The 18,955-nt window shown below is 34.5% G+C and overlaps 1 protein-coding gene across 6 annotated transcripts in view; it reads left to right on the plus strand.

Moving 5' to 3' along the window:
* Positions 1–18,955, plus strand: part of PIBF1 (progesterone immunomodulatory binding factor 1) — a 172,621-nt gene that overhangs the window by 54,352 nt on the left and 99,314 nt on the right. For all 6 annotated transcript variants that reach the window (XR_012511732.1, XM_074378311.1, XM_074378312.1 and 3 more), the window contains one exon: positions 672–770. Coding sequence is in view for 5 of the 6 variants with exons in the window: in XM_074378311.1 (XP_074234412.1) it covers positions 672–770 (99 nt within the window). In the remaining variant the exon portion in view is untranslated. The remainder of the gene's footprint in view (positions 1–671; positions 771–18,955) is intronic.

Below are 18,955 nucleotides of genomic sequence, written 5' to 3' on the forward strand. Positions count from 1 at the left end.
AAAGCACTACTCTACCTCTGAATCACCATTCCCTGACAGCAGTCTCTAGTCTTCCATTTTACTTGTACAACCACTTCTTAATGTTTGTCATCTTACCAGGACTTCAAGTCCTTTGTCCCTTCCACTGTCTCCTAATCTCAGTCCTTCTGTGTTCCCATCTCTTTCTTTTCTCTACGAGTGAAATCCCAAAGCCCATCAGTTCTGCTGTTCTCTTGCTCATATCCCAAGCATCAGCCCCATCTGGGTTATTGTGATCTCTATATTGTATCTCTCACTGTAATATTTTATAGATCACTTATTAACTTCTCAAAACCTCAGCCTTCTTGTGGAAAATGTGTTGGTAATTATACCTACCTAATTAGATTATGGTAAGGATTAAATGAGTTGCTGTATATACAGTTTAGCCTACCTTTGACCTGTGTGGAGAAGAATTGTGGAGAAAGGTAACATGACATTTAGAGATTAGACCATGTTTGTACCGACCCTGCTGTGTGCTGCTAGAGAAACTCACCAAGCCAGGCACGTTCATGTAATATACACTTTGGCTTACCAACCCCTAATGTGTCCCTAAGGTTATCAGTCAGTCCAACTCCAAGCAAGCCCATTTATGAGTCTTTAAAAGGTGGGTATTTATGTATTTGGAATACCTGAAACATGTGTCTAAATTTTAGAAACCTCCGAGAAGCGCGGGATAATGCCATGGCAGAAAAGGACCGAGCAGTGACAGCTGAAAAGGATGCTCTAGAAAAACATGATCAGCTCTTAGACAGGTAAGCACCTGGAAAATGGAAATGTTAAAACTCTGATTTTTGTTTCTTTTAGTCTTTCTTTTAGAATATATCTTTTTAATACAAGCTTAATTTTTGTTTCAGTTGAAGTATAATTTGAAATGTGATAATTTACATGTGTAATAATTGCATAGATTGAAACAAGGTGGAGAACAGCTCCATCACCTGAGGGAGTTCCCCTCTACCTTTTGTGTCAGTCTCAACCACCACCCATCAAGAGGCAAACATTTTGTAATTTCTGTCACCATAGTTTAGTTTTGTTCTTCTTGGACTAAAAATAAATGAATCATACGCTAGGTACCCTTTTGTGTCCCTAACTTCTTTCACTCAACGTTACATGTTTCACCCATTGTATGTTGCATCAGTGATTCATATCTTATGTTGATCAGTGATTCATATCTTACTGTTGCTGAGCATCAATATACCACAATTGGTTTATTCATTCACCTGTCAGTGGACATTTACTTTGTTTCCAGTTTGGTGCTATGAACATTGTAATATGAGTCTTTTTGTGGGCATATGTTTTTATTTCTCTTGGATAAATACCTAGGAGTGAAATTGATAATCATCAGATAGGTAGGTGTTTTACTTTAAAAGAACCTGCCAAACATCTCCAAAGTGGTTGTACCATTTTATGCTCCCCATTTCATTCTTTAGAAACCTATATGTTCTGCTTCATGTATGTTGGAGAGGGGAAGTGAGAGAATGATTTGTCTTTAATTTATCAACAGATAAGTTATTTAAATAGCCTAGTTAGAAGGAAAATCACTCATGAGTATTAACGTAAACAATGTATTTTAGTGTTTCGACAACATGCAGAGTAAACAGTGGTTACCTTTTTTTTTTTTTAACTTCTCATTTTGAAGTAATTTCAGACAGAAAAGTTGCTAAAATAGTACAGAAAGTTTTCACATACCTTAGACACACTAGTAAACTTGAAAATAAACTTTGTAACTAATCTCAATGAGTCTTTTCATTGTTAAATGAGGATTGCAGACTAATTTGTGGTTTAAGCAATACGCGAAACTAAAAATTCAGGCCAGGTTTTCATAGAATTAACCTATTGTTAATCCTCAAGAATGTCAAACTCTTTGAGAATGGCTCAAATTGTTATACTTCTGCTTTCACATCAACCTTATCAACTTGACCTATGGAGGAATTTTAATAAATGTAATAATGAAGAAATCTTTTCCATGCTGATTCCAGAGATCCTAATATAAAACAAAAAATTTATAAATCAGAGTGCTGGTGCAACCTATTTTAAAATTACTTTTATTATGTATAATCCTTCCATGTGTAACTCTCTGTGATATCCACTAAAGAGTTACTTGGCTTTTTGTTGATACTGTTTTTGAATGTGATATATTTAGTAATGGCTCTAGAATAATATTTATAGACAAATTAACAAGCTTTAAAAGAAAGTGTAAGATTTTAGCTGGTGAACCAGAACTTGTATTCAGATAGAATCTCATAACTTCCTAGCTTTGGTATGTTTTTGTGAGTTTTGAGAGAAGAGAATAATAAATTTGACCTTAAAATTGGCTACTTTCTATTTATACTAAGCTTTGTAATGTCCTAAACTCTGACATCTAAAATGCTTCCTATCCTACTTGTCTGTACACTAGAAACTGGTATTTATCCTAAAAGCCATGGGATACTTTAGTACTAAAAGTATCTTCTGAATTACTGAGAATTCAATAATGTAAAGCAAGTTAGAACAGTGTGTTGCACACAATAGTACTATAGAAATGTTTGGTACTATTATTACAGAAAATTTTGTTCAAATAATCCTGTTATTAGGCTTTACTAATTGAATTTTTGCTATTCAAAAGTTGATCATATCTTTCCAAATCATTTTCCACTACCTATTAAATACATTGGAACAGCTTATTTTTAAATTGCCACATGAAATGAGGTTTATTTTTTCTTAATTCCTTGAAGTAATCATAAAACTTTGCTTATTGAGAGGCTAATTTTCAGCCAACCTTAAAAAAATTATGAGTTTTAAAATCAAGACAAAGAAGGAAAAAAAGAAAATGTTTCTAGACACAGTAAAACATTTTTGGTGTAGTGCTCAGAACTTTAAAGGATATTTCAGGACCAAGGATTTATTGAACAAAGGAATGAGTAATATCTGGAATCTAAAACTCAGAATAAGCTTGGACTTTAATAAAATGCTTGAAGCAGCTAAAGGTTCTTATCTGATTTTTGCGCTATAATATCAACAAGTAAAGGGGAAAACCCTCATGCTTAGTGCTGCTCAATGATTTCAAAAACGTAGGATGCTGGGTGTCCCTGTGATTTAATTCTTCTTTAATTAATCTGTAAATTCACTACAATTGATGTCAAAAGTTTCAAAAGGCTTGTAGTGAAACTTGACAAACTGACTGTAAATTTTTTTTTATATCTGTGGCCATTCTTGAGACTATTCTTGTAGCTTTACTCTTCCTACGAATTGTTATGGCTACATTTTTCACGTTAATACCTTTCATCCACCCAGTATCCATTTTGGGGTATGCTGTAGATATAAAATATATTTTATTTTGTTCACAAAAATACCAGTTTCCTTAAGTTAACATGTAGCTATAATGGGATCCAAATAAAAATACAAGCAATTTTTTTTTGTTCATTCTACACTCTAACTTCCTCTCATGTTGGATGGTGTGAGAAGAGCACAGGCCCTTTGGGATCCTGGGAAGGGAAAATGAGTTAGGGTTGCATTGGGATTAAGTGGTTTGCAGTCACTCCTGTTCATAGTTAAATTATTGCTAGCCATTTCTGAGTAGCAGTGGCTTCCAGGAATACTCTTATGACCCACCGTGCAACATAGGTTACCCATGGGTTATGAGAGATAGGACTGTGTCTCAGGGACCATTACTGGAAACAGGGCTTCTTGGCTTTTTTTATTCATGGAGGGAGATGCATGAAGCAGTAATTTAGCCTTTATTTTGGAGGGGATGCCCTGGCAGTATTCAAACCAGTGGGTACTTAAACTTTTTACTGATGTGGTGGGTTCCCAAATCTTCATGGTGTTTTCTCCCAGCTTCACTGAGGTATAATTGACAAATAAAATTGTAAGATATTGAGTATAATGTGATGATTTGATATACATATGCATTGTGAAAGGATTCTCCCCTCATCAAGTTGATTTTTTTTCCATCTATCTATATTTACGTTTGGGTGGGAACATTAAAGTTCTACTCTCTTAGCGAATTTTTTTAAGCAAATTTCAATTATGCAATACAGTGTTGTCAACTATAGTCACTATCATATACATTAGATCCTCAGACTATTCATTTTACAGCAAGATTTTTTTAATGAGACATCAAATCTATGGTTTATATGTAAAAACTAAATAAGTGAGTTTCTGAATAAGAACAAAAAAATTGTACCAGGTTACTCAGGTATCCAGCCAGGTGAAAAAATGGAACTTTGGATCCATACCTTACACTTGTACCAGGGTAAATTCCGTGTAGATCAGATATTTAAATGAAAACTATTAAAGTACTAGAGAAACCATAGAAGAATGTTTTCATAATCTTGGATCATAGAAGGCTTTTGGAACTCAGAAGATGTAAAAATTAGAGTTCAGAATCTTGACTACCTGTACATGAAAATTGTTAGTATGGTGTTACTACCATAAACATCAAAAGATGCATGCAATCTGGGAAAAAATATTTGTAACTCCCATCACAGTCATGTGACTAATCTCCCCATAGGAAGACCTTCCTACAAATCAATAATTAGTGAACATTAGATTCAAATTAACACTGTATTAATTTTCCTTCAAAAACTGAAAGATTGATGATACGCTGTGTTTGCAAGATTGGAAAAACAGGCAGTCTTATACATTGTTAGTGGGATTTTAAATTGGTGCAGCCTCTGTGAGAGTAGTTTAATAACACCAATCAGAAGAACAAATGCACATTGTTCTTGACTCAGGAATTTCACTTCTGGTACGTTATCCTACAAGTATCCATGCTAGGGACAAAATGACATGTTTATACCAACTTACTCTTTATAGCATAGGTTGCAATCACAAAAGATTGGAAGGACCCCAGATGTCCCCTAACATTTAGGAAGTAGTTACAATAAGTTATAGTACATGGATACAGTTATAGAATAAAACATGTAGCCCTATGAAAGGAATGAAAAAGGAATGAAGCAGCTCTCTGTTCTGACAAGGAGAATTCTTTGAGATACGTTGTCGAGTGAAAAAAAGTAAAGTGCAGAACCATATACATATATATACATATGACAGTCCCAGTGTATATATGCAACAGTTTTTTTTTCACACAGGCTTTATATATAATGCTGTCTTTTGTATACAAATTAAAGAGCAAAACATGACATACATGTGTATTTTATGTTTGTGTGTATTTGCTTATGTATATACAAGCACTTATTACTTGTGAAGCAGGAATTTGAGCAGGTGGGGGACAGATGGTGGATATAGATATTTTACAATACAGTTGACCCTTGAGCATGCGGGGGTTACACTGCATATAATTTATAGTTGGCCCTCCATATCTGCGGTTCCCCCACATCCTCGGGTGTAACCACCTGCGGACCTTGTAGTGCTGTCGTATTTACTATTGAGAAATAACCCATGTATAAGTGGCCCCTCGGAGTTCAAACCTGCATTGTTCAAGGGTCAACAGTTCTGTTCTTTTTCACTTCTTAAATATTGAAACTTGCCAATATGTTCCTTATTTTTCAATGTTTTTAATTAAATGTAAACAAAGAATGATTACTATGAGTACTCATATGTGAATATATATCAAGTCTTAATTACTGAGAAATATTGAGGTATATCCCTGAATACCCCTGTTGGACTGTTAACTCCCTCGCTGGGAGTGAATAAAAGTAGTAAATAAATATCATCTTGTTTTCATAAATGGGGAGATGGTAGTAGATTCTTGCAACTATTACGAAGAGACTAGTAGATCTGATACATCATATTTTGATAATTTGTAACATACTTTGGTATAATGAGTTGATGTAATTTTATATAAACTTTAAGCAAGTTACTTAATTTTTTTGAAAATTAATTTTTCATTGTCAGGTAGGGACGATGATTCTAACCTTTCAGAGTGTTTTTTCAGGCTTAGATATGATAACATACTAAAAGTACATGGTTTAGATTATGCTCAGTAAGCAGTGGTTTTAGGATTGCTATTAGAGGTTAGCATCGGTTGTCTAAGAAAGAAAGGCTGTTTTGCTTTCTTATCATTCCTGTTTTCACTGGAGTAATTTAATTTCCTTTAAGAGCTTTTCCTTTGCATCCACGATTTGGCTGTTAGGCACAAGAGGCCTACTTTTCTGCCTGACTTGACTTTTGATGTACCTTTCTCACTAAGCTTAATCATTTTTAGCTTTTGATTTAAAGTGAGAGACATACGACTCTTCCTTTCACTTGCACTTAGGGGACATTGTAGGGATACTAATTGGCCTAATTTTAGTACTGTTGTGTCTCACGGAATAGGGACGCCCTAGGAGAGGGAGAGAGATGGGGAGACAGGCAGGGAGTCTGTGAATGACCTTAAGTGCTAAGCCATACAGTCTGGGCGCCATTCTGTTGAATGACATGATTAGAGCTCTCAGTTTTAGAACAGTTACCTTAGAAGAGTGAGTGATAAAAATAGGACTAAATTGATAGTCGGGGAACAGTTGAGAGAATATATCATAAATAGTTCTCTGCCTTCTATGGCACGGTTTATAGCACCCCAAAACAATCACACAATAGTAACATCAAAGATCAGGGATCCCAGATCACTGTAACAAATATAATAATAATGTAAAAGTTTGAAATATTGTGAAGATTACCAAAAAGTGACGCAGATACTGAGAGGGCAAATGCTGTTGGAAAACTGGCACTGATAGGCTTGCTCGGTGTGGGGCTGCCATAGATCTTCCGTTTGTAAAAAATGCAGTATCTGCAAAACTCAGTAAGCAAAGCACCGTAAAATGAGGTATGTCTGTATAGGCTTAGAATTGAAATGTGAAAACAACTTGGAAGATTTCGATATGGAGATACTTCTCTACAGCAGTAGAAGTTATATCTAGAATGTGGTCGGTGATTATTTTATTTATAGACTCATGCTGAGTCTGGGCACCCAAGCTCTAAACCCAAAGGTCTTAAGAGGAAAATGACCAAAACTGTTCAAAAGATTTTTTAAATGTCCTCTGAGTGCTAGATTTTAACTTCCTACAAATATATCCGAAGCATTCTTAGACGAATGAGCTGCTTTTCTCACATGATAAGACCTCAAGTAGCAGAACTGAGACCACTGGGTAAACATTATGGACAAAAATAAAGATAAACCAAGCATTCAGTAGGATTGTGTTTGTGAGGACTGAAGCATCAAGTAGGTAGGTTGATGAGTTTGAAGTCCCTTTTGATCCTGGAATTATCTGTTAACAGCTCAAAAGAGTTAATCCATTGGTACAGTTACCACGAGAAAGGAATGGTGAATCCAAGCTATTTTTGAGAGTATTTTCTAAAGCTCTGCAGTTCACTTTTCCTCTTTTTTTTTTTTCAAAATAAAAACCTAGTGTATAGGACTTTCATTTTTTAAAAAACACTATGTATTTTTTTTTAATATCCACGGGAATTCTTCTGAGTATAGATTGCTTACAATATTTGAGAAATATCCTATATTTTTTGTGTGTGTGTGTATAGTGAAACCCAAGGAAAAATATTTTTTGTTTTATTTTTCAGAGGTTGGGTTTTTAATACTCAAGTACGCAATTCTGGCTTCCTTTGTGTCAAAATCGGAATAAACAAATGTGTTTCAGTCTTTACGTGCATTGTGATTTCCCTGAATCGTGCTTAAGAAAAGCCTAGGACATGTCTACACACAGTTTTCTAGTCAGGTATAATTAATCTCAACTTTTTCATTTATGTTGGAAGTTTTGCTTTACCAAATGCTCCATTTCATAACTAAACAGCCTGTGTTATTATAAAAAGAAATGTAAGGAAGTAGTAAGCCACTTCCAAACATAAATGAAAAGGGCTTTTTGCGCACGGACTTTAATTTTCTGCAGAAGAATGGTTTTTTCTCAGGCACATAAAAGACCTGTGTATGTCCCAGTTCAAGTTTAACAATTTATCTAATAATAAGTAACAAACACCCAGCTTTCATGAGCACGAACAGTTATTACCTCTTATTCTGTTGCTTTGAATTTCTGTAAGCACTCTGACAATCCTTTCTGCCACAAAGGGGAAATTAAATTCAATCAGTGTGACTAGAATAAATTTGAATACACCGTTACACCTGGGGATCCTGCTGATGGGGCATATATTTGAATCTAAAGTGTAAGCTTGCAATCCAGAATTAATTTTAATTTTTTTTTTTTAGTTATAGCTATTTTCATTGTTTTTGAAACTATGTTTCAGTATATTTGGAATGGTTTTCACTGTGTCAGAATTTTTTAATGAATATTACTTGAAATTATGCTTTCAATCCCTACAACTTCTCTGGTAATAGGAGAATTTTGGCCTCATTTTTTACTCATAGAAGACAAAAGTAAGAGGGAATTGGAGATCAAGTGAGCAGAGTAAGTGATTTTTATGTAACATTGGGTCAGTTTAAAACTTGATGTAGAAGCCAGCTGTCCTAAATTTCCATTCAGTGCTTTATCCCTAAGAGTGGAACAGTTTGACGTGCCTTTATTCTGCCTCTTGTCATTTTCTTACATTGTTTTTTCTGTGTTTATCTATTTTTTAACATGCTGCCAGCTTCCTCAGCAGGCAAGTAAATGTTTGTGTCATTTGCAGTATAAACCTAGTGGGATAGAGGACATGAGATTTGAAATAAAAGCTATAATGAGATTTGAAATAAAAGCTATAGTGTTGCACTTAACCTTTGTTTACTTAATTCTGTGATAATTTTATTCATGTTCTTAGTTTTCATGGTTACATAAAGTAATGCACATCATAATTGTTAGTTGAATGCAGAAGTTCTTAATTCTCAATCCTATATTAAGTTATTCTTTTGACCTTCTCTGTGAAAGAAAAGATACACAATAAATTCGAGCTTCTTAAATAATTTTTTAGTGTTTGAATTTTTTTCTTTGATAATTTGCAAAATGCTGTCATTATTATAAGCCACTCTAATGATTTTGCAGAGTTTATAAAATTATCTTTTTTTTTTAATTTTGGGGGAGAGATAATTAGTTTTTTATTTGTTTATTATTTATTTTAATGAAGGTACTGGGGATTGAACCCAGGACCTCGTGCATGCTAATCACGTGCTCTACCACTGAGCTCTAGCCTCCCCAAAAAAACTTATCTTTTATTACTTGATTTTTCTTATTCCTTGAAATGTTCTATTTGCCCACTGGTTTGCTTCGTTTATATTGAAATAATGTAGCTCCATTTTCTCAAATTTTCTCTTGGCTTTTAAGCTGCAGTTCCATTTGGTATGTATTTGTCCACTTGAATAGGATCTCTCAAGCTGGACTCTTTACATCCTAAGCTACCCACAAGTGATTCCATTCCTTTCCCTGTAAAGGCTTTGGACTTAGTAGTACATAATGTAGTGTACATGAAAGCATTAAGAAATTTATTGCTGAGGTGAAACACCTGTTCCTGAATTTATTCCTTTTCAATCTAGACAGAAGACTTGGAAAGGAACTGATAAGAAACTCTCATATTCAGATCACAATGTTTGGATTTTATTTTTATACCACCTCTCATCTATCTTCATTTTTCTTTATTAGATGTTGTTCTGAGCTGAAATTCCTTGTCCCACCAGAAACAATGGCCCAGGCAGTCCTTTAACCATTCATGGATAAGTTATTGCTTGTAACTGGGCTTAAATAGTACTACTGATTGTAAAGTGATACATCTTTTCTCCTCCACTTCAAAAGAATACATCTTGAACACTTCTGTGCAGCATGTCAGAACACACACACACACACACACACACACACACACACAAAGCAATTTGTTACTGTTTTCTGTCAGTCTTTTTTTTTTTTCCAAGAAGGACTGGGTGGCTTCTGTGGCAAAGAAAAAAAAAGGATATTTACTATACATCAGGAGAATTAATGATAGATGCCAATATTGTTAACCTGAAAATCTGTGCAACAGAACGTCTGTATCCAGTAATGGACTAGAGTTATCAGCATATTTTGTTGCATAAGTGGAACAGTTGCTATAGAGAAAGCTGTTTCTATACCTACTGACATAAACCTCTTCTCTCGATCGATCCTGAATGACTCTGAATGGCCGTCAGTCGTAGGGGATCAATTCACTGTTGACCTTATAAAATTAAGGCTGTGCTCCAGCATTCTATCTTGGTCCTTATTCTTTTTCAGCTTCTTATTTCAAATTTCCTTTGTGCACAAAAGCTACACTGATGGTGCAAAGAACACCTGAGTATCTTTTACCTAGATTCACCCCTTTTTAATGTTTTACTAACATTTGTTTTATCATTCTTATTCATTCTTTCTCTTTCTCTCCCACCCCCCAGCACACATTATTTTTATCTGAATAGTTTAATAAATTGAATCTATCATATACTTTTACCTCCTCACAGTTTCTTTTCCAGAAATAAGAATGTTCTCTTACATAACAGTACACTTATCAATTTCCAGACAACATTGACAATAATACTTTTACCCATTTTTGTCAGTTGTCCCAATGACATCTTTTATAACATCTAGAATTATGTTATACTTTTAGTTATCATGCCTCTTTAGTCTCCTTTAATCTGAATCAGTTCTTTTCTTTTCTATTTTGTTTTCATGACACTTGGTCCTTTTTATGTTGGATTGTTTGCATGTATCTATATGATATATATATATCTCTTCCTTCTGGGGTCTCTTCTCCTGCTCGCCTTTAACTGTCTCTTTAGGAAATGACCAACAGTGTTTTTGAACTCAAACCATACCTTTTCTTGTCTCTTATAACTTTATATTTCCAGCTACCTGATTGATATTTTTACCTCAGTATTTTTCTGGAACTTTAAGCTCAGTATGTCTGAGTTTAAACTCAGCTTCCTCCTGCATTCACCCTTCCCAAAACAGAACGTTGCTTTCAGCTGACTGCACGTTGATAAACTACACCGCCATTTTTAAGTCATTTCTGTTTGAACTTTCAGAATGGTAATCCTTTCCCCTTGAGTATGTACATGTGTGTACATGTGTGATCACGTGTCTGATTTTGTAGATTCCACCCCTATAATATTTCTAAAATCCTCTTCACTCCTGTTGCCATCATCCTGGATCAGCATCTCATTATTTCTTGACGGTGTCATGTTGTAATTGTGCACAGTAACCTCTTCATTGGTTGCCCCGCCTCTCCCCACTCAGTTAATCCTCTTGCCTGGACCTGTTCTTCCTCTCTGGTTTTGCATTCTGACTAACATCATCATCTGCCCGTCCACTTGAACAGGAAAGCTGGTAGTTCACAACATATTTTTTCCCCTCTCATTCCCCTTCCCACTTGTTCAACCAGCAAGTATTTACTGATGACTGCCATGGGCCAGTTGCTGCGCTAGATGTTAGTATACATTAGTAAATAAATGTATACTAGACTGTCCGCACTGAGAGGCAATTAAGGGAGACAGAAAATCAGCAAACAGATACATAATCATTACATTATAATTATGTGCTGTGATGATTGCTATGAACTAGATTGTGTGAGGAAGAATAATAGCTCGGGCAGAGTGTATCATGATAGGATAGTCCAGCAAGGCCTCTCAGAACCCTTCCACTTAAGCAAATGTCATGTTATTTCTAATTTCTAAATATATCTAATCATTTCCCTCCTCTTAATCCCAGGTGCCGCTGCTTTAGTCAAGTCTTGATTTTCTCTTGCCTGAACTATTTATAATAGTCTCTAAACTCTCTCGCTGCTTTCAGCTTAGTCCTATTTTCATCACTCATTCTTCCGGGGTAATTGTTCTAAAACTGAGAATTCTAATCATGTCATTCAGCAGAATGGCGTCCAGACTGCATGCAGGTTAGCGTTTAAGGTCATTCACAGACTCCCTGCCTGTCTTCCCAGTCCCAGGTCTTTCTTCTGATTCTCCCTCATGTACTCAAGACAGATTGGTCTCTGACAGTTCTGTAAGTGTGTGCTGCTTTCTGTCTCACCCTTTTATATGTGTTCTTTGCTAGGAATGACCTTTTCTCTTCCTTTGTTCATGTTTCTTACCATTCGTCTGTTAGATAGATGCCCATTCATTTGGTAAGACCGAAATCCACAATCATGCCTTCTGTGCAAACTTAACTTCCTATCAGAAGTATTGAAGTCTTTTCTGTTTTCTAGCATTATGTTATAGTTGTGTATTTAGTTATGAGTCTTTCCCTCTGAAGTATTGGGGGTTTTTTGAGGTCAGAGATTTTCTCTTTCCCATTTTGCTTCTGTAATAAGGCCTCTACTAAATGTATTTGATAGAAGTAATTCTCAGCAAATATGTATTAGTTCCAATTGGTTAGAGCTTACCATGTTCGTTTTGACTTACAATTTTCCATTGTGAAAGCAGTTTGAATGCTGAAGAGTGCCCAGGACTCGTCCTCATTCTACTGTGTCAGTGGTTCCCAGATCTAGATGAATTTCAGCCACCTGGAGTTCTTTCTTTTTGAAGACTTTTTTTTTTTTTTTTTTTTTTTTTGCCTCCCTCTACTCCTAAGAAGTATTTTGATAGAGGGGTCCGAGGAATTTGCACTTCCTACAGAGTTCCCTAAATAATCCTTAGCTATCCATTCCTCAAATATGTGTTTGGGAAGCACTACAACAGCTTTTGAAAACATTTGTAAGCTGTAAGTACTAAAGAAATGCTAGTTATTACTGTCTATCACTAGGCCTCTCTTGGTGCCTTAACCAGTAATCTTAAAGAAAATGTAAGCTTCTTCTTTAAGGCTAAATGTCCTAAGTACCCTAAGGTTTGAAAGAACTTGAGCAAGTGTTGGTTATCTTACTCAAACATTGTTACCAAACCAAGTACCAGAAGACTAGAAATAAGCAAATATCCTTATTCTCTGAAAGACTGAAGAGGGAAGATTCCAGTTTACATCAGTAAACTTGAATGTAGCCCATCATGAACATTTTAAATCAGATTATTAAACAGATAATGAGCATTTAGAAATGGAAATGGTGAAAAGCAGAAGTCACCATTAGTTAGCTATTAAGTCTTGACAAACTACTTTTATTTCTTTTACTGTAAGTATTTACTAGAACATCTAGAGAAGAATGTCAGTGATAGAAAGTATTCTGATTTCATAAAGCATTTTATTAAGATTAATAATATCTTTGGGAGAAGGGATAAATTAGGAGTTTGGGGTTAACAGATACACGGTACTATATATAAAATGAACAACAAGGTCTTACTGTATAGCACAGGGGGGAACTATATTCAATATCTTGTAATAATCTATAATGGAAAAGGATCTGAAAAAGAATAAACATAATGTATGTATGTATAACTGAATTACATTGCTGTACACCTGAAACTAGCACAACATTGTAAATTAAGTATACTTCAGTTTAAAAAAGAATATCTTTATAGACATATGGGAAATATGAAATTAATAACACTATAAATGATGAAAGCAGTTTAAATATCAATTTCAAAGAATGTTCATTAGTAGATCAACCTGGAAGGCCTGATCAAATATTTTCAGGCTTTTTTATTTAATTTTTAGCCAGTCATTGATTAAATCAGATTGGTTAAACCTAGATTTCACAGTGAGCCCAGTGGATGAAGTTTTTAGTCTAATCAGACTTTTTACCAGTGTGACTAACTCTCCCGGAAAGAGGGAAACAAATCCAAAACATGAGAGACAAGACTAGAAGTATAAACTTCCAATCCCACAAACTTGACCATGGGTAAAGAAATTTAGAGAAAACACCAAGAAAGACTTCCAATCTAACTTCTTGCCATCTCAGCTCCTTCACTCCTTTAAGCAAAGAAGTTGCTGACCAATATTTTCCTAGTCCTCTAGTTTGTTGGATAATAGAACAATCCAAATGATGTCTTGTTAGACAGGAAAGGCGCAAAATGAAGGCCTGGCTAAAACTGTCTTCATTCAGAGATTAATAAGTGATAGGGAGGGTGGTGGGCGGTCAAAGAAGCCAAGTATGGGACATGTAATTATTTTTTTAAGTGGAAGGAGGCAGCAGAGTGCTATGAAAGCTACAGAAGATAAAGGCAGCATTTTAAAAGACCTAGGAATATAAAAAATTTTAGATTATAAGTTATTCACAACTAAATGTATTTATTCTAAAAAAATTTAAGAAAGTACAAACTCGTTGAAACCAAAGATATTAAAATAGAATAAGATGGAAACTAGTGAAGTTAAAGAGAAAAATTACCTAGAAAAATGATGTACAAAACTTAAAAAGGAATTAAAGGGAAAAGCAGGAAGCAGGGGAGGGAGAGCCAGAAAACTGAATTGGTAATTTGAGGGGAGAGGTTTATAAAGCAGAAACAACCCCTCCTCCAAAAAAAAAGTACAGGAAAGTGATGCAAACAAGTAGAGAAGAGGTATTAGACATGGACAGCAGACAACATATATCCGTATTCAGAACATTAGTGTGTCAAGGGAAGAAAACAGAATGGGAGAGGGAAAATATTTAGAGATATTTAGAAGAAAACTTTTCCTGTAAGGAATCTGCAGTTTAACGGAACTCACGACATGCTGGGTGGTGTGGAGAGGATGGGAAACAGCAGGGAAATAAATCCAAGTGAAGTTATTGAACATGCGCGTTAAGGAAACAGGATTACAGGCATCCAGACTGGATAAGTAAGCCATTTGCTAAGGAAAGAAAAATACAGGTTGAGCTTAAGTCTCTCCTCCTTGACTTTATACTTTATTTATTTATTCATTTAGCAATATTTATTAACCACCTGCTTTAAGCAAGCACTTTCTTGACACTAGAATTGAAGATTTAATGAATGGAATCTGTCTCAATGGAATTTACTTTCCTACGGTGTTAATCAGAAAGTATACAATAAATAAGATAAAGAAGATAATTTTAGAACGTAACAATTATATGAATGAGATAAAACAGAGTGTGATTTAGGGAAATGAGACCGTGTGAGGAATGACATTTTTTTGCATCCTGAGTGATGAAAAGTCACCGGGCACGTGAGGACTCAGGAAGCCTTACCCACGTGGCCTTCCTGAAGAACCTACTTGAAATTGTAAGGTCACCAGTCAAAAAATCAAAGAACTCATGAATTGAGATGTCAAGATATAAAAGAACTGGCAGTGAACATTTAATGTAAAGTTAAATCTTAATAACTACTGTCATTCTGGTTTCAAAACACCTTGTAATCATAATTGTTAAGGGGAAATTAGAACATAAAAATAATAATTTAACCTAAGTAGAGGCAAAAATAGCAACCTGCAACTAAAATTAGAGAATTGATGGTAAGAAGAAGTAGTGTGTATATAATATATATAATATTGTATAATTATAATTTTCTCAAACTTCATAAGAATCAATAGTTTCATCAAGAAATGTATGTTTAAGCATATTACTTTAGTCATGAAAGAAAACATTAATTAAACTGAAAACTGACGATATACTTTGCATATTACCAGAGGAGAAGGGAAAAACAAAGAAAGCACAGACCCTGTGACAAAAGGTAGATAACAAAGCAAGCAGCAAAGAAGCGAAAACCAAAAAATTTAAATTCTTAAGATGACAGAAGACTGAATATATCTTTTCTGACAACAGGTGTTAATATGATGAACTTGCCACTATATAGGAAAAGAAATACAATTTGGGTCAAAAGTAAAACTATATTCTTCTCACAATAATAAGTGACTCCAGATATTTAAAGATGAAAAAGATAAAAAGTGAAAAATCATGCGGGACCTAAAACTATTCTATAATAGTTTATTAAAAATTATTTTAAAATAATACTTGAAGATCCTGAGAATCCCTCTGTAATGACAACATATACACCATGAAGAGATGCCTAAGAACGTTTATGCATCACATTTGCTACAGCGAAAGTACTTAATGTCCCACGTTGGTTTACAGCCCACACCCAGACTGCTCAATTGTTGCCAGAGATGACTTAAACACGATTTGAAGGTAGAGATAGTTTCTAGATAAAATTCCTAGATAAAAAGGTGCCAACAGATACTATAATTAATTGTTTACAGCAGTTCCTGATCAGTAAATAATAGATGAACTTAAACAAACTGGAATCATGTTATTAATTCATAAGCACTTTTTCACTGAATTCATCCTAAGGCCACATTAAAGTTACAACCAAAGATATAGTTAGGTATGTGGCTCATTAATTAGCTTAGAGAAGATATGGCAGTAGTGAGACCAAGGTTTCAGGTTCATTGATCTTGTAGACCTTATTTTTTTAATCTTTGCAGGGCAGTGGGTGGAAGGGGAATGAGTAGGTTCAATGATCTTTTCGAAGTCCTAGCTGGCTGCCTTACAAATGCGTCATTTGGGGGCACAAGTGGAGAGAGTAGAGAGAATCAGTACAAATATAAGTATTACTAGAAAACATCCCCTCCTGGTGACCAATCAATAATATTGTGTTTGTTAAAGAAAGAAAGCACATTATTATAAATCTGCACATTTTTTAAGATGCTTTTTTAGAAATCCAGAATCATAATTGGTCAGTCAATATGCATATGAACTGAATCAGAGAGAGAGAGAGAGAGAGAGTGTGTTTGTATAGCTTTCTTTATTGGCTGCTGCTCTGTTGCTTGGGGGGAAATTTTCATAGATTTACATTTGGTAAATATATCCACATCCAAAAAAAGATGTGTAAAAAATTGGAACGTCAGCTGACTAAATCAACTCATAAAAACTTCAGTTGAAAGTAAGATATTTTCCACAATTATTTTAAAATATGATGTTTACTGGAAGGAAAGTCCAGAGAATTACCACAGATGAAGTGTGAGTGTATTTCTCCCACTTGTAAATGAGCTCTTATTTCCTACAGTGTATATTCTGGTCCACAATGAGTCATTTTCAACATGTTTCAATTTAACTCCTAATACATTTTTAAACTTGGCAGGCATATTTAGATGAACGTTACTTCCAGTTTTAGAGACTGCTTCTAAATTATACTTCAGTACTGCAGTCATTATGAAAAGTTCTTTCAGTAAGAAGGAAACAGGATTGATTGGAAGTGTATGTTTTAGAGGAATGAAAAAAAGGTTGCCATTGAATAAAAATCAGATAGTTAAGCTTTTAAAAAATTAGTTACTGCATAAACTCTCTTAATATTACCTAAAAGAGTTGTAGTTTGAGGATCCTTTTTATTGATAGAAGATACTTAAAAGAAGAAAAAATAAGATTTATTCCTGATAAAAAAATGTTACCATTTATTGATCTCTTATGCCTAGCACTATTTAAGTGTTTTTCTATGTATTAACTTTTTTATGCCCACATAATAGGTAGTAGTTTCTATAAACCATTTATAATGTATGGAGCCTGACACATTTCTGGGCATATGACTGGTGCTACATGAATGTTTGTAAAAACTAATGACTTTATGGAGAATTTGACATTGCCAACCCTTGATAGGTATTTAATAATCACCATATGTAAATCTGTGTGATCCTTTGAATCCGATGAATCGTCTGCCAGATTTCAGTTGACCAACCTGTCCATTGTTAGTATTTTAATATTCTTAATTTTTAGGATAATGATGTTTACACTGTGCCTTATTATTTTTAACACTTTAAAGATTCCCAAAAATTTAGAGTTGGGAAAAACTTAGAGATCATTGAAAACATTCGTTCAGTTAGCAAATGAGGAAAAAAACCTAAAGAGGTTATATGACTTGTCCTTTAAACAACACCAAAATTCACAATGATACTGTATCAGTTTCCTGTGGTTGCCATTATAAATCACCACACATTTGGTGAAGAACAAACTCTTAAAAGAACAGAAATTTACTCTCTCACAGTCTGGTGGCCGGAAGTCTGAAACCAAGGTATCTTCAGGGCCGTACACCCTCCACCAGCTCTGGGAGCAATCCTTTCCTTGCTTCTTCCATCTTCTGGGTCTCCACGTGTTCCGTACCTTCCTTGGCTTATGGCTACCTCACTCCAGGCTCTGCCTCTGTCTTCACATCACCTTCTCCTCTGTATGTCTTTTATAACGATCATGTGATTGCATTTAGGACCCACCCAAGTAACCCAGAACAGGCTCTTCTCGAGATATTTAACTTAATCACATCTGCAAAACCCCTTTTTCCATATAAGGTAATATTTGCAGGTCCTAGGTATTAGAAAACGGACATACATTTTGGGGAGGGGCCACCAGTCAACCCGCTACATATGCCTTTTAAGTCAATTAAATTAATTTTATTCAAATCCTCCAATAGAAGTGACATTTTATTTTTAAATTATCCAACCAGAACTTTTTAAGGTATCAGTGAATTTTAGGAGTTATTAAAATTCTATAAAGTTGAATTATTGTTTCAACCTACTAGCGTGACAGCAAATTACTAGCTCTTGAACAAATGGCACCTTAGAGATTCTAGGCTGAGTACCATATGAGGTATGATATATATTTATTATGAATTGAAAGTCATTTTACTTGACTTTTAATGACTTTTTTAAAGAACATCATGGCTGTGACATTAAGGGTTAATGAAACAGTTGGACATTTTTAACAGACACAATGTAAAAGTCTAGCTTTAAGCTAAGCCATATTAACTTTAGACCATTTGTCTTTTTTCTATATAGCAATTAAATTTTGCTTTACTGTATTTAAGATTCAATAATAAGATCTTGAATGCATAATAACATGATGACTTTTTCATGTTTTATTTTTGTTCTACTTGCTTTTTTCATTCAGCAAACTTTTAGCCCTTCCTGGTTTCAATAAATGTGTATGTGACCTGTTTATTTCGATGGTATATGCCAGATATGTGATCATTTAGTTTCTCCTTCTGTTGAAATCATTGTTACTAGATATGAAGAAATTCCAGAAATCATTGTAACCAGATGTGAAGATAGTCTCAATTCCCTTTTATCCATTTTACTGTAAATGAAGAAGCATACGCAATATATTATATAATTCTATGCTTCATAGATATTAAATATTTATTATACAATTTTAAGTTCTCAGTAAATGTTAACTATTATTATTTATTCTCATCATCCAGTTAGTTGACTTTTAAAAGTCAAATGTGTCTGTGTTCTCTTCTCAGCATAAC

This window comes from Camelus bactrianus, chromosome 14 (assembly GCF_048773025.1).
Source record: "Camelus bactrianus isolate YW-2024 breed Bactrian camel chromosome 14, ASM4877302v1, whole genome shotgun sequence".
Taxonomy (NCBI): Eukaryota; Metazoa; Chordata; class Mammalia; order Artiodactyla; family Camelidae; genus Camelus; species Camelus bactrianus.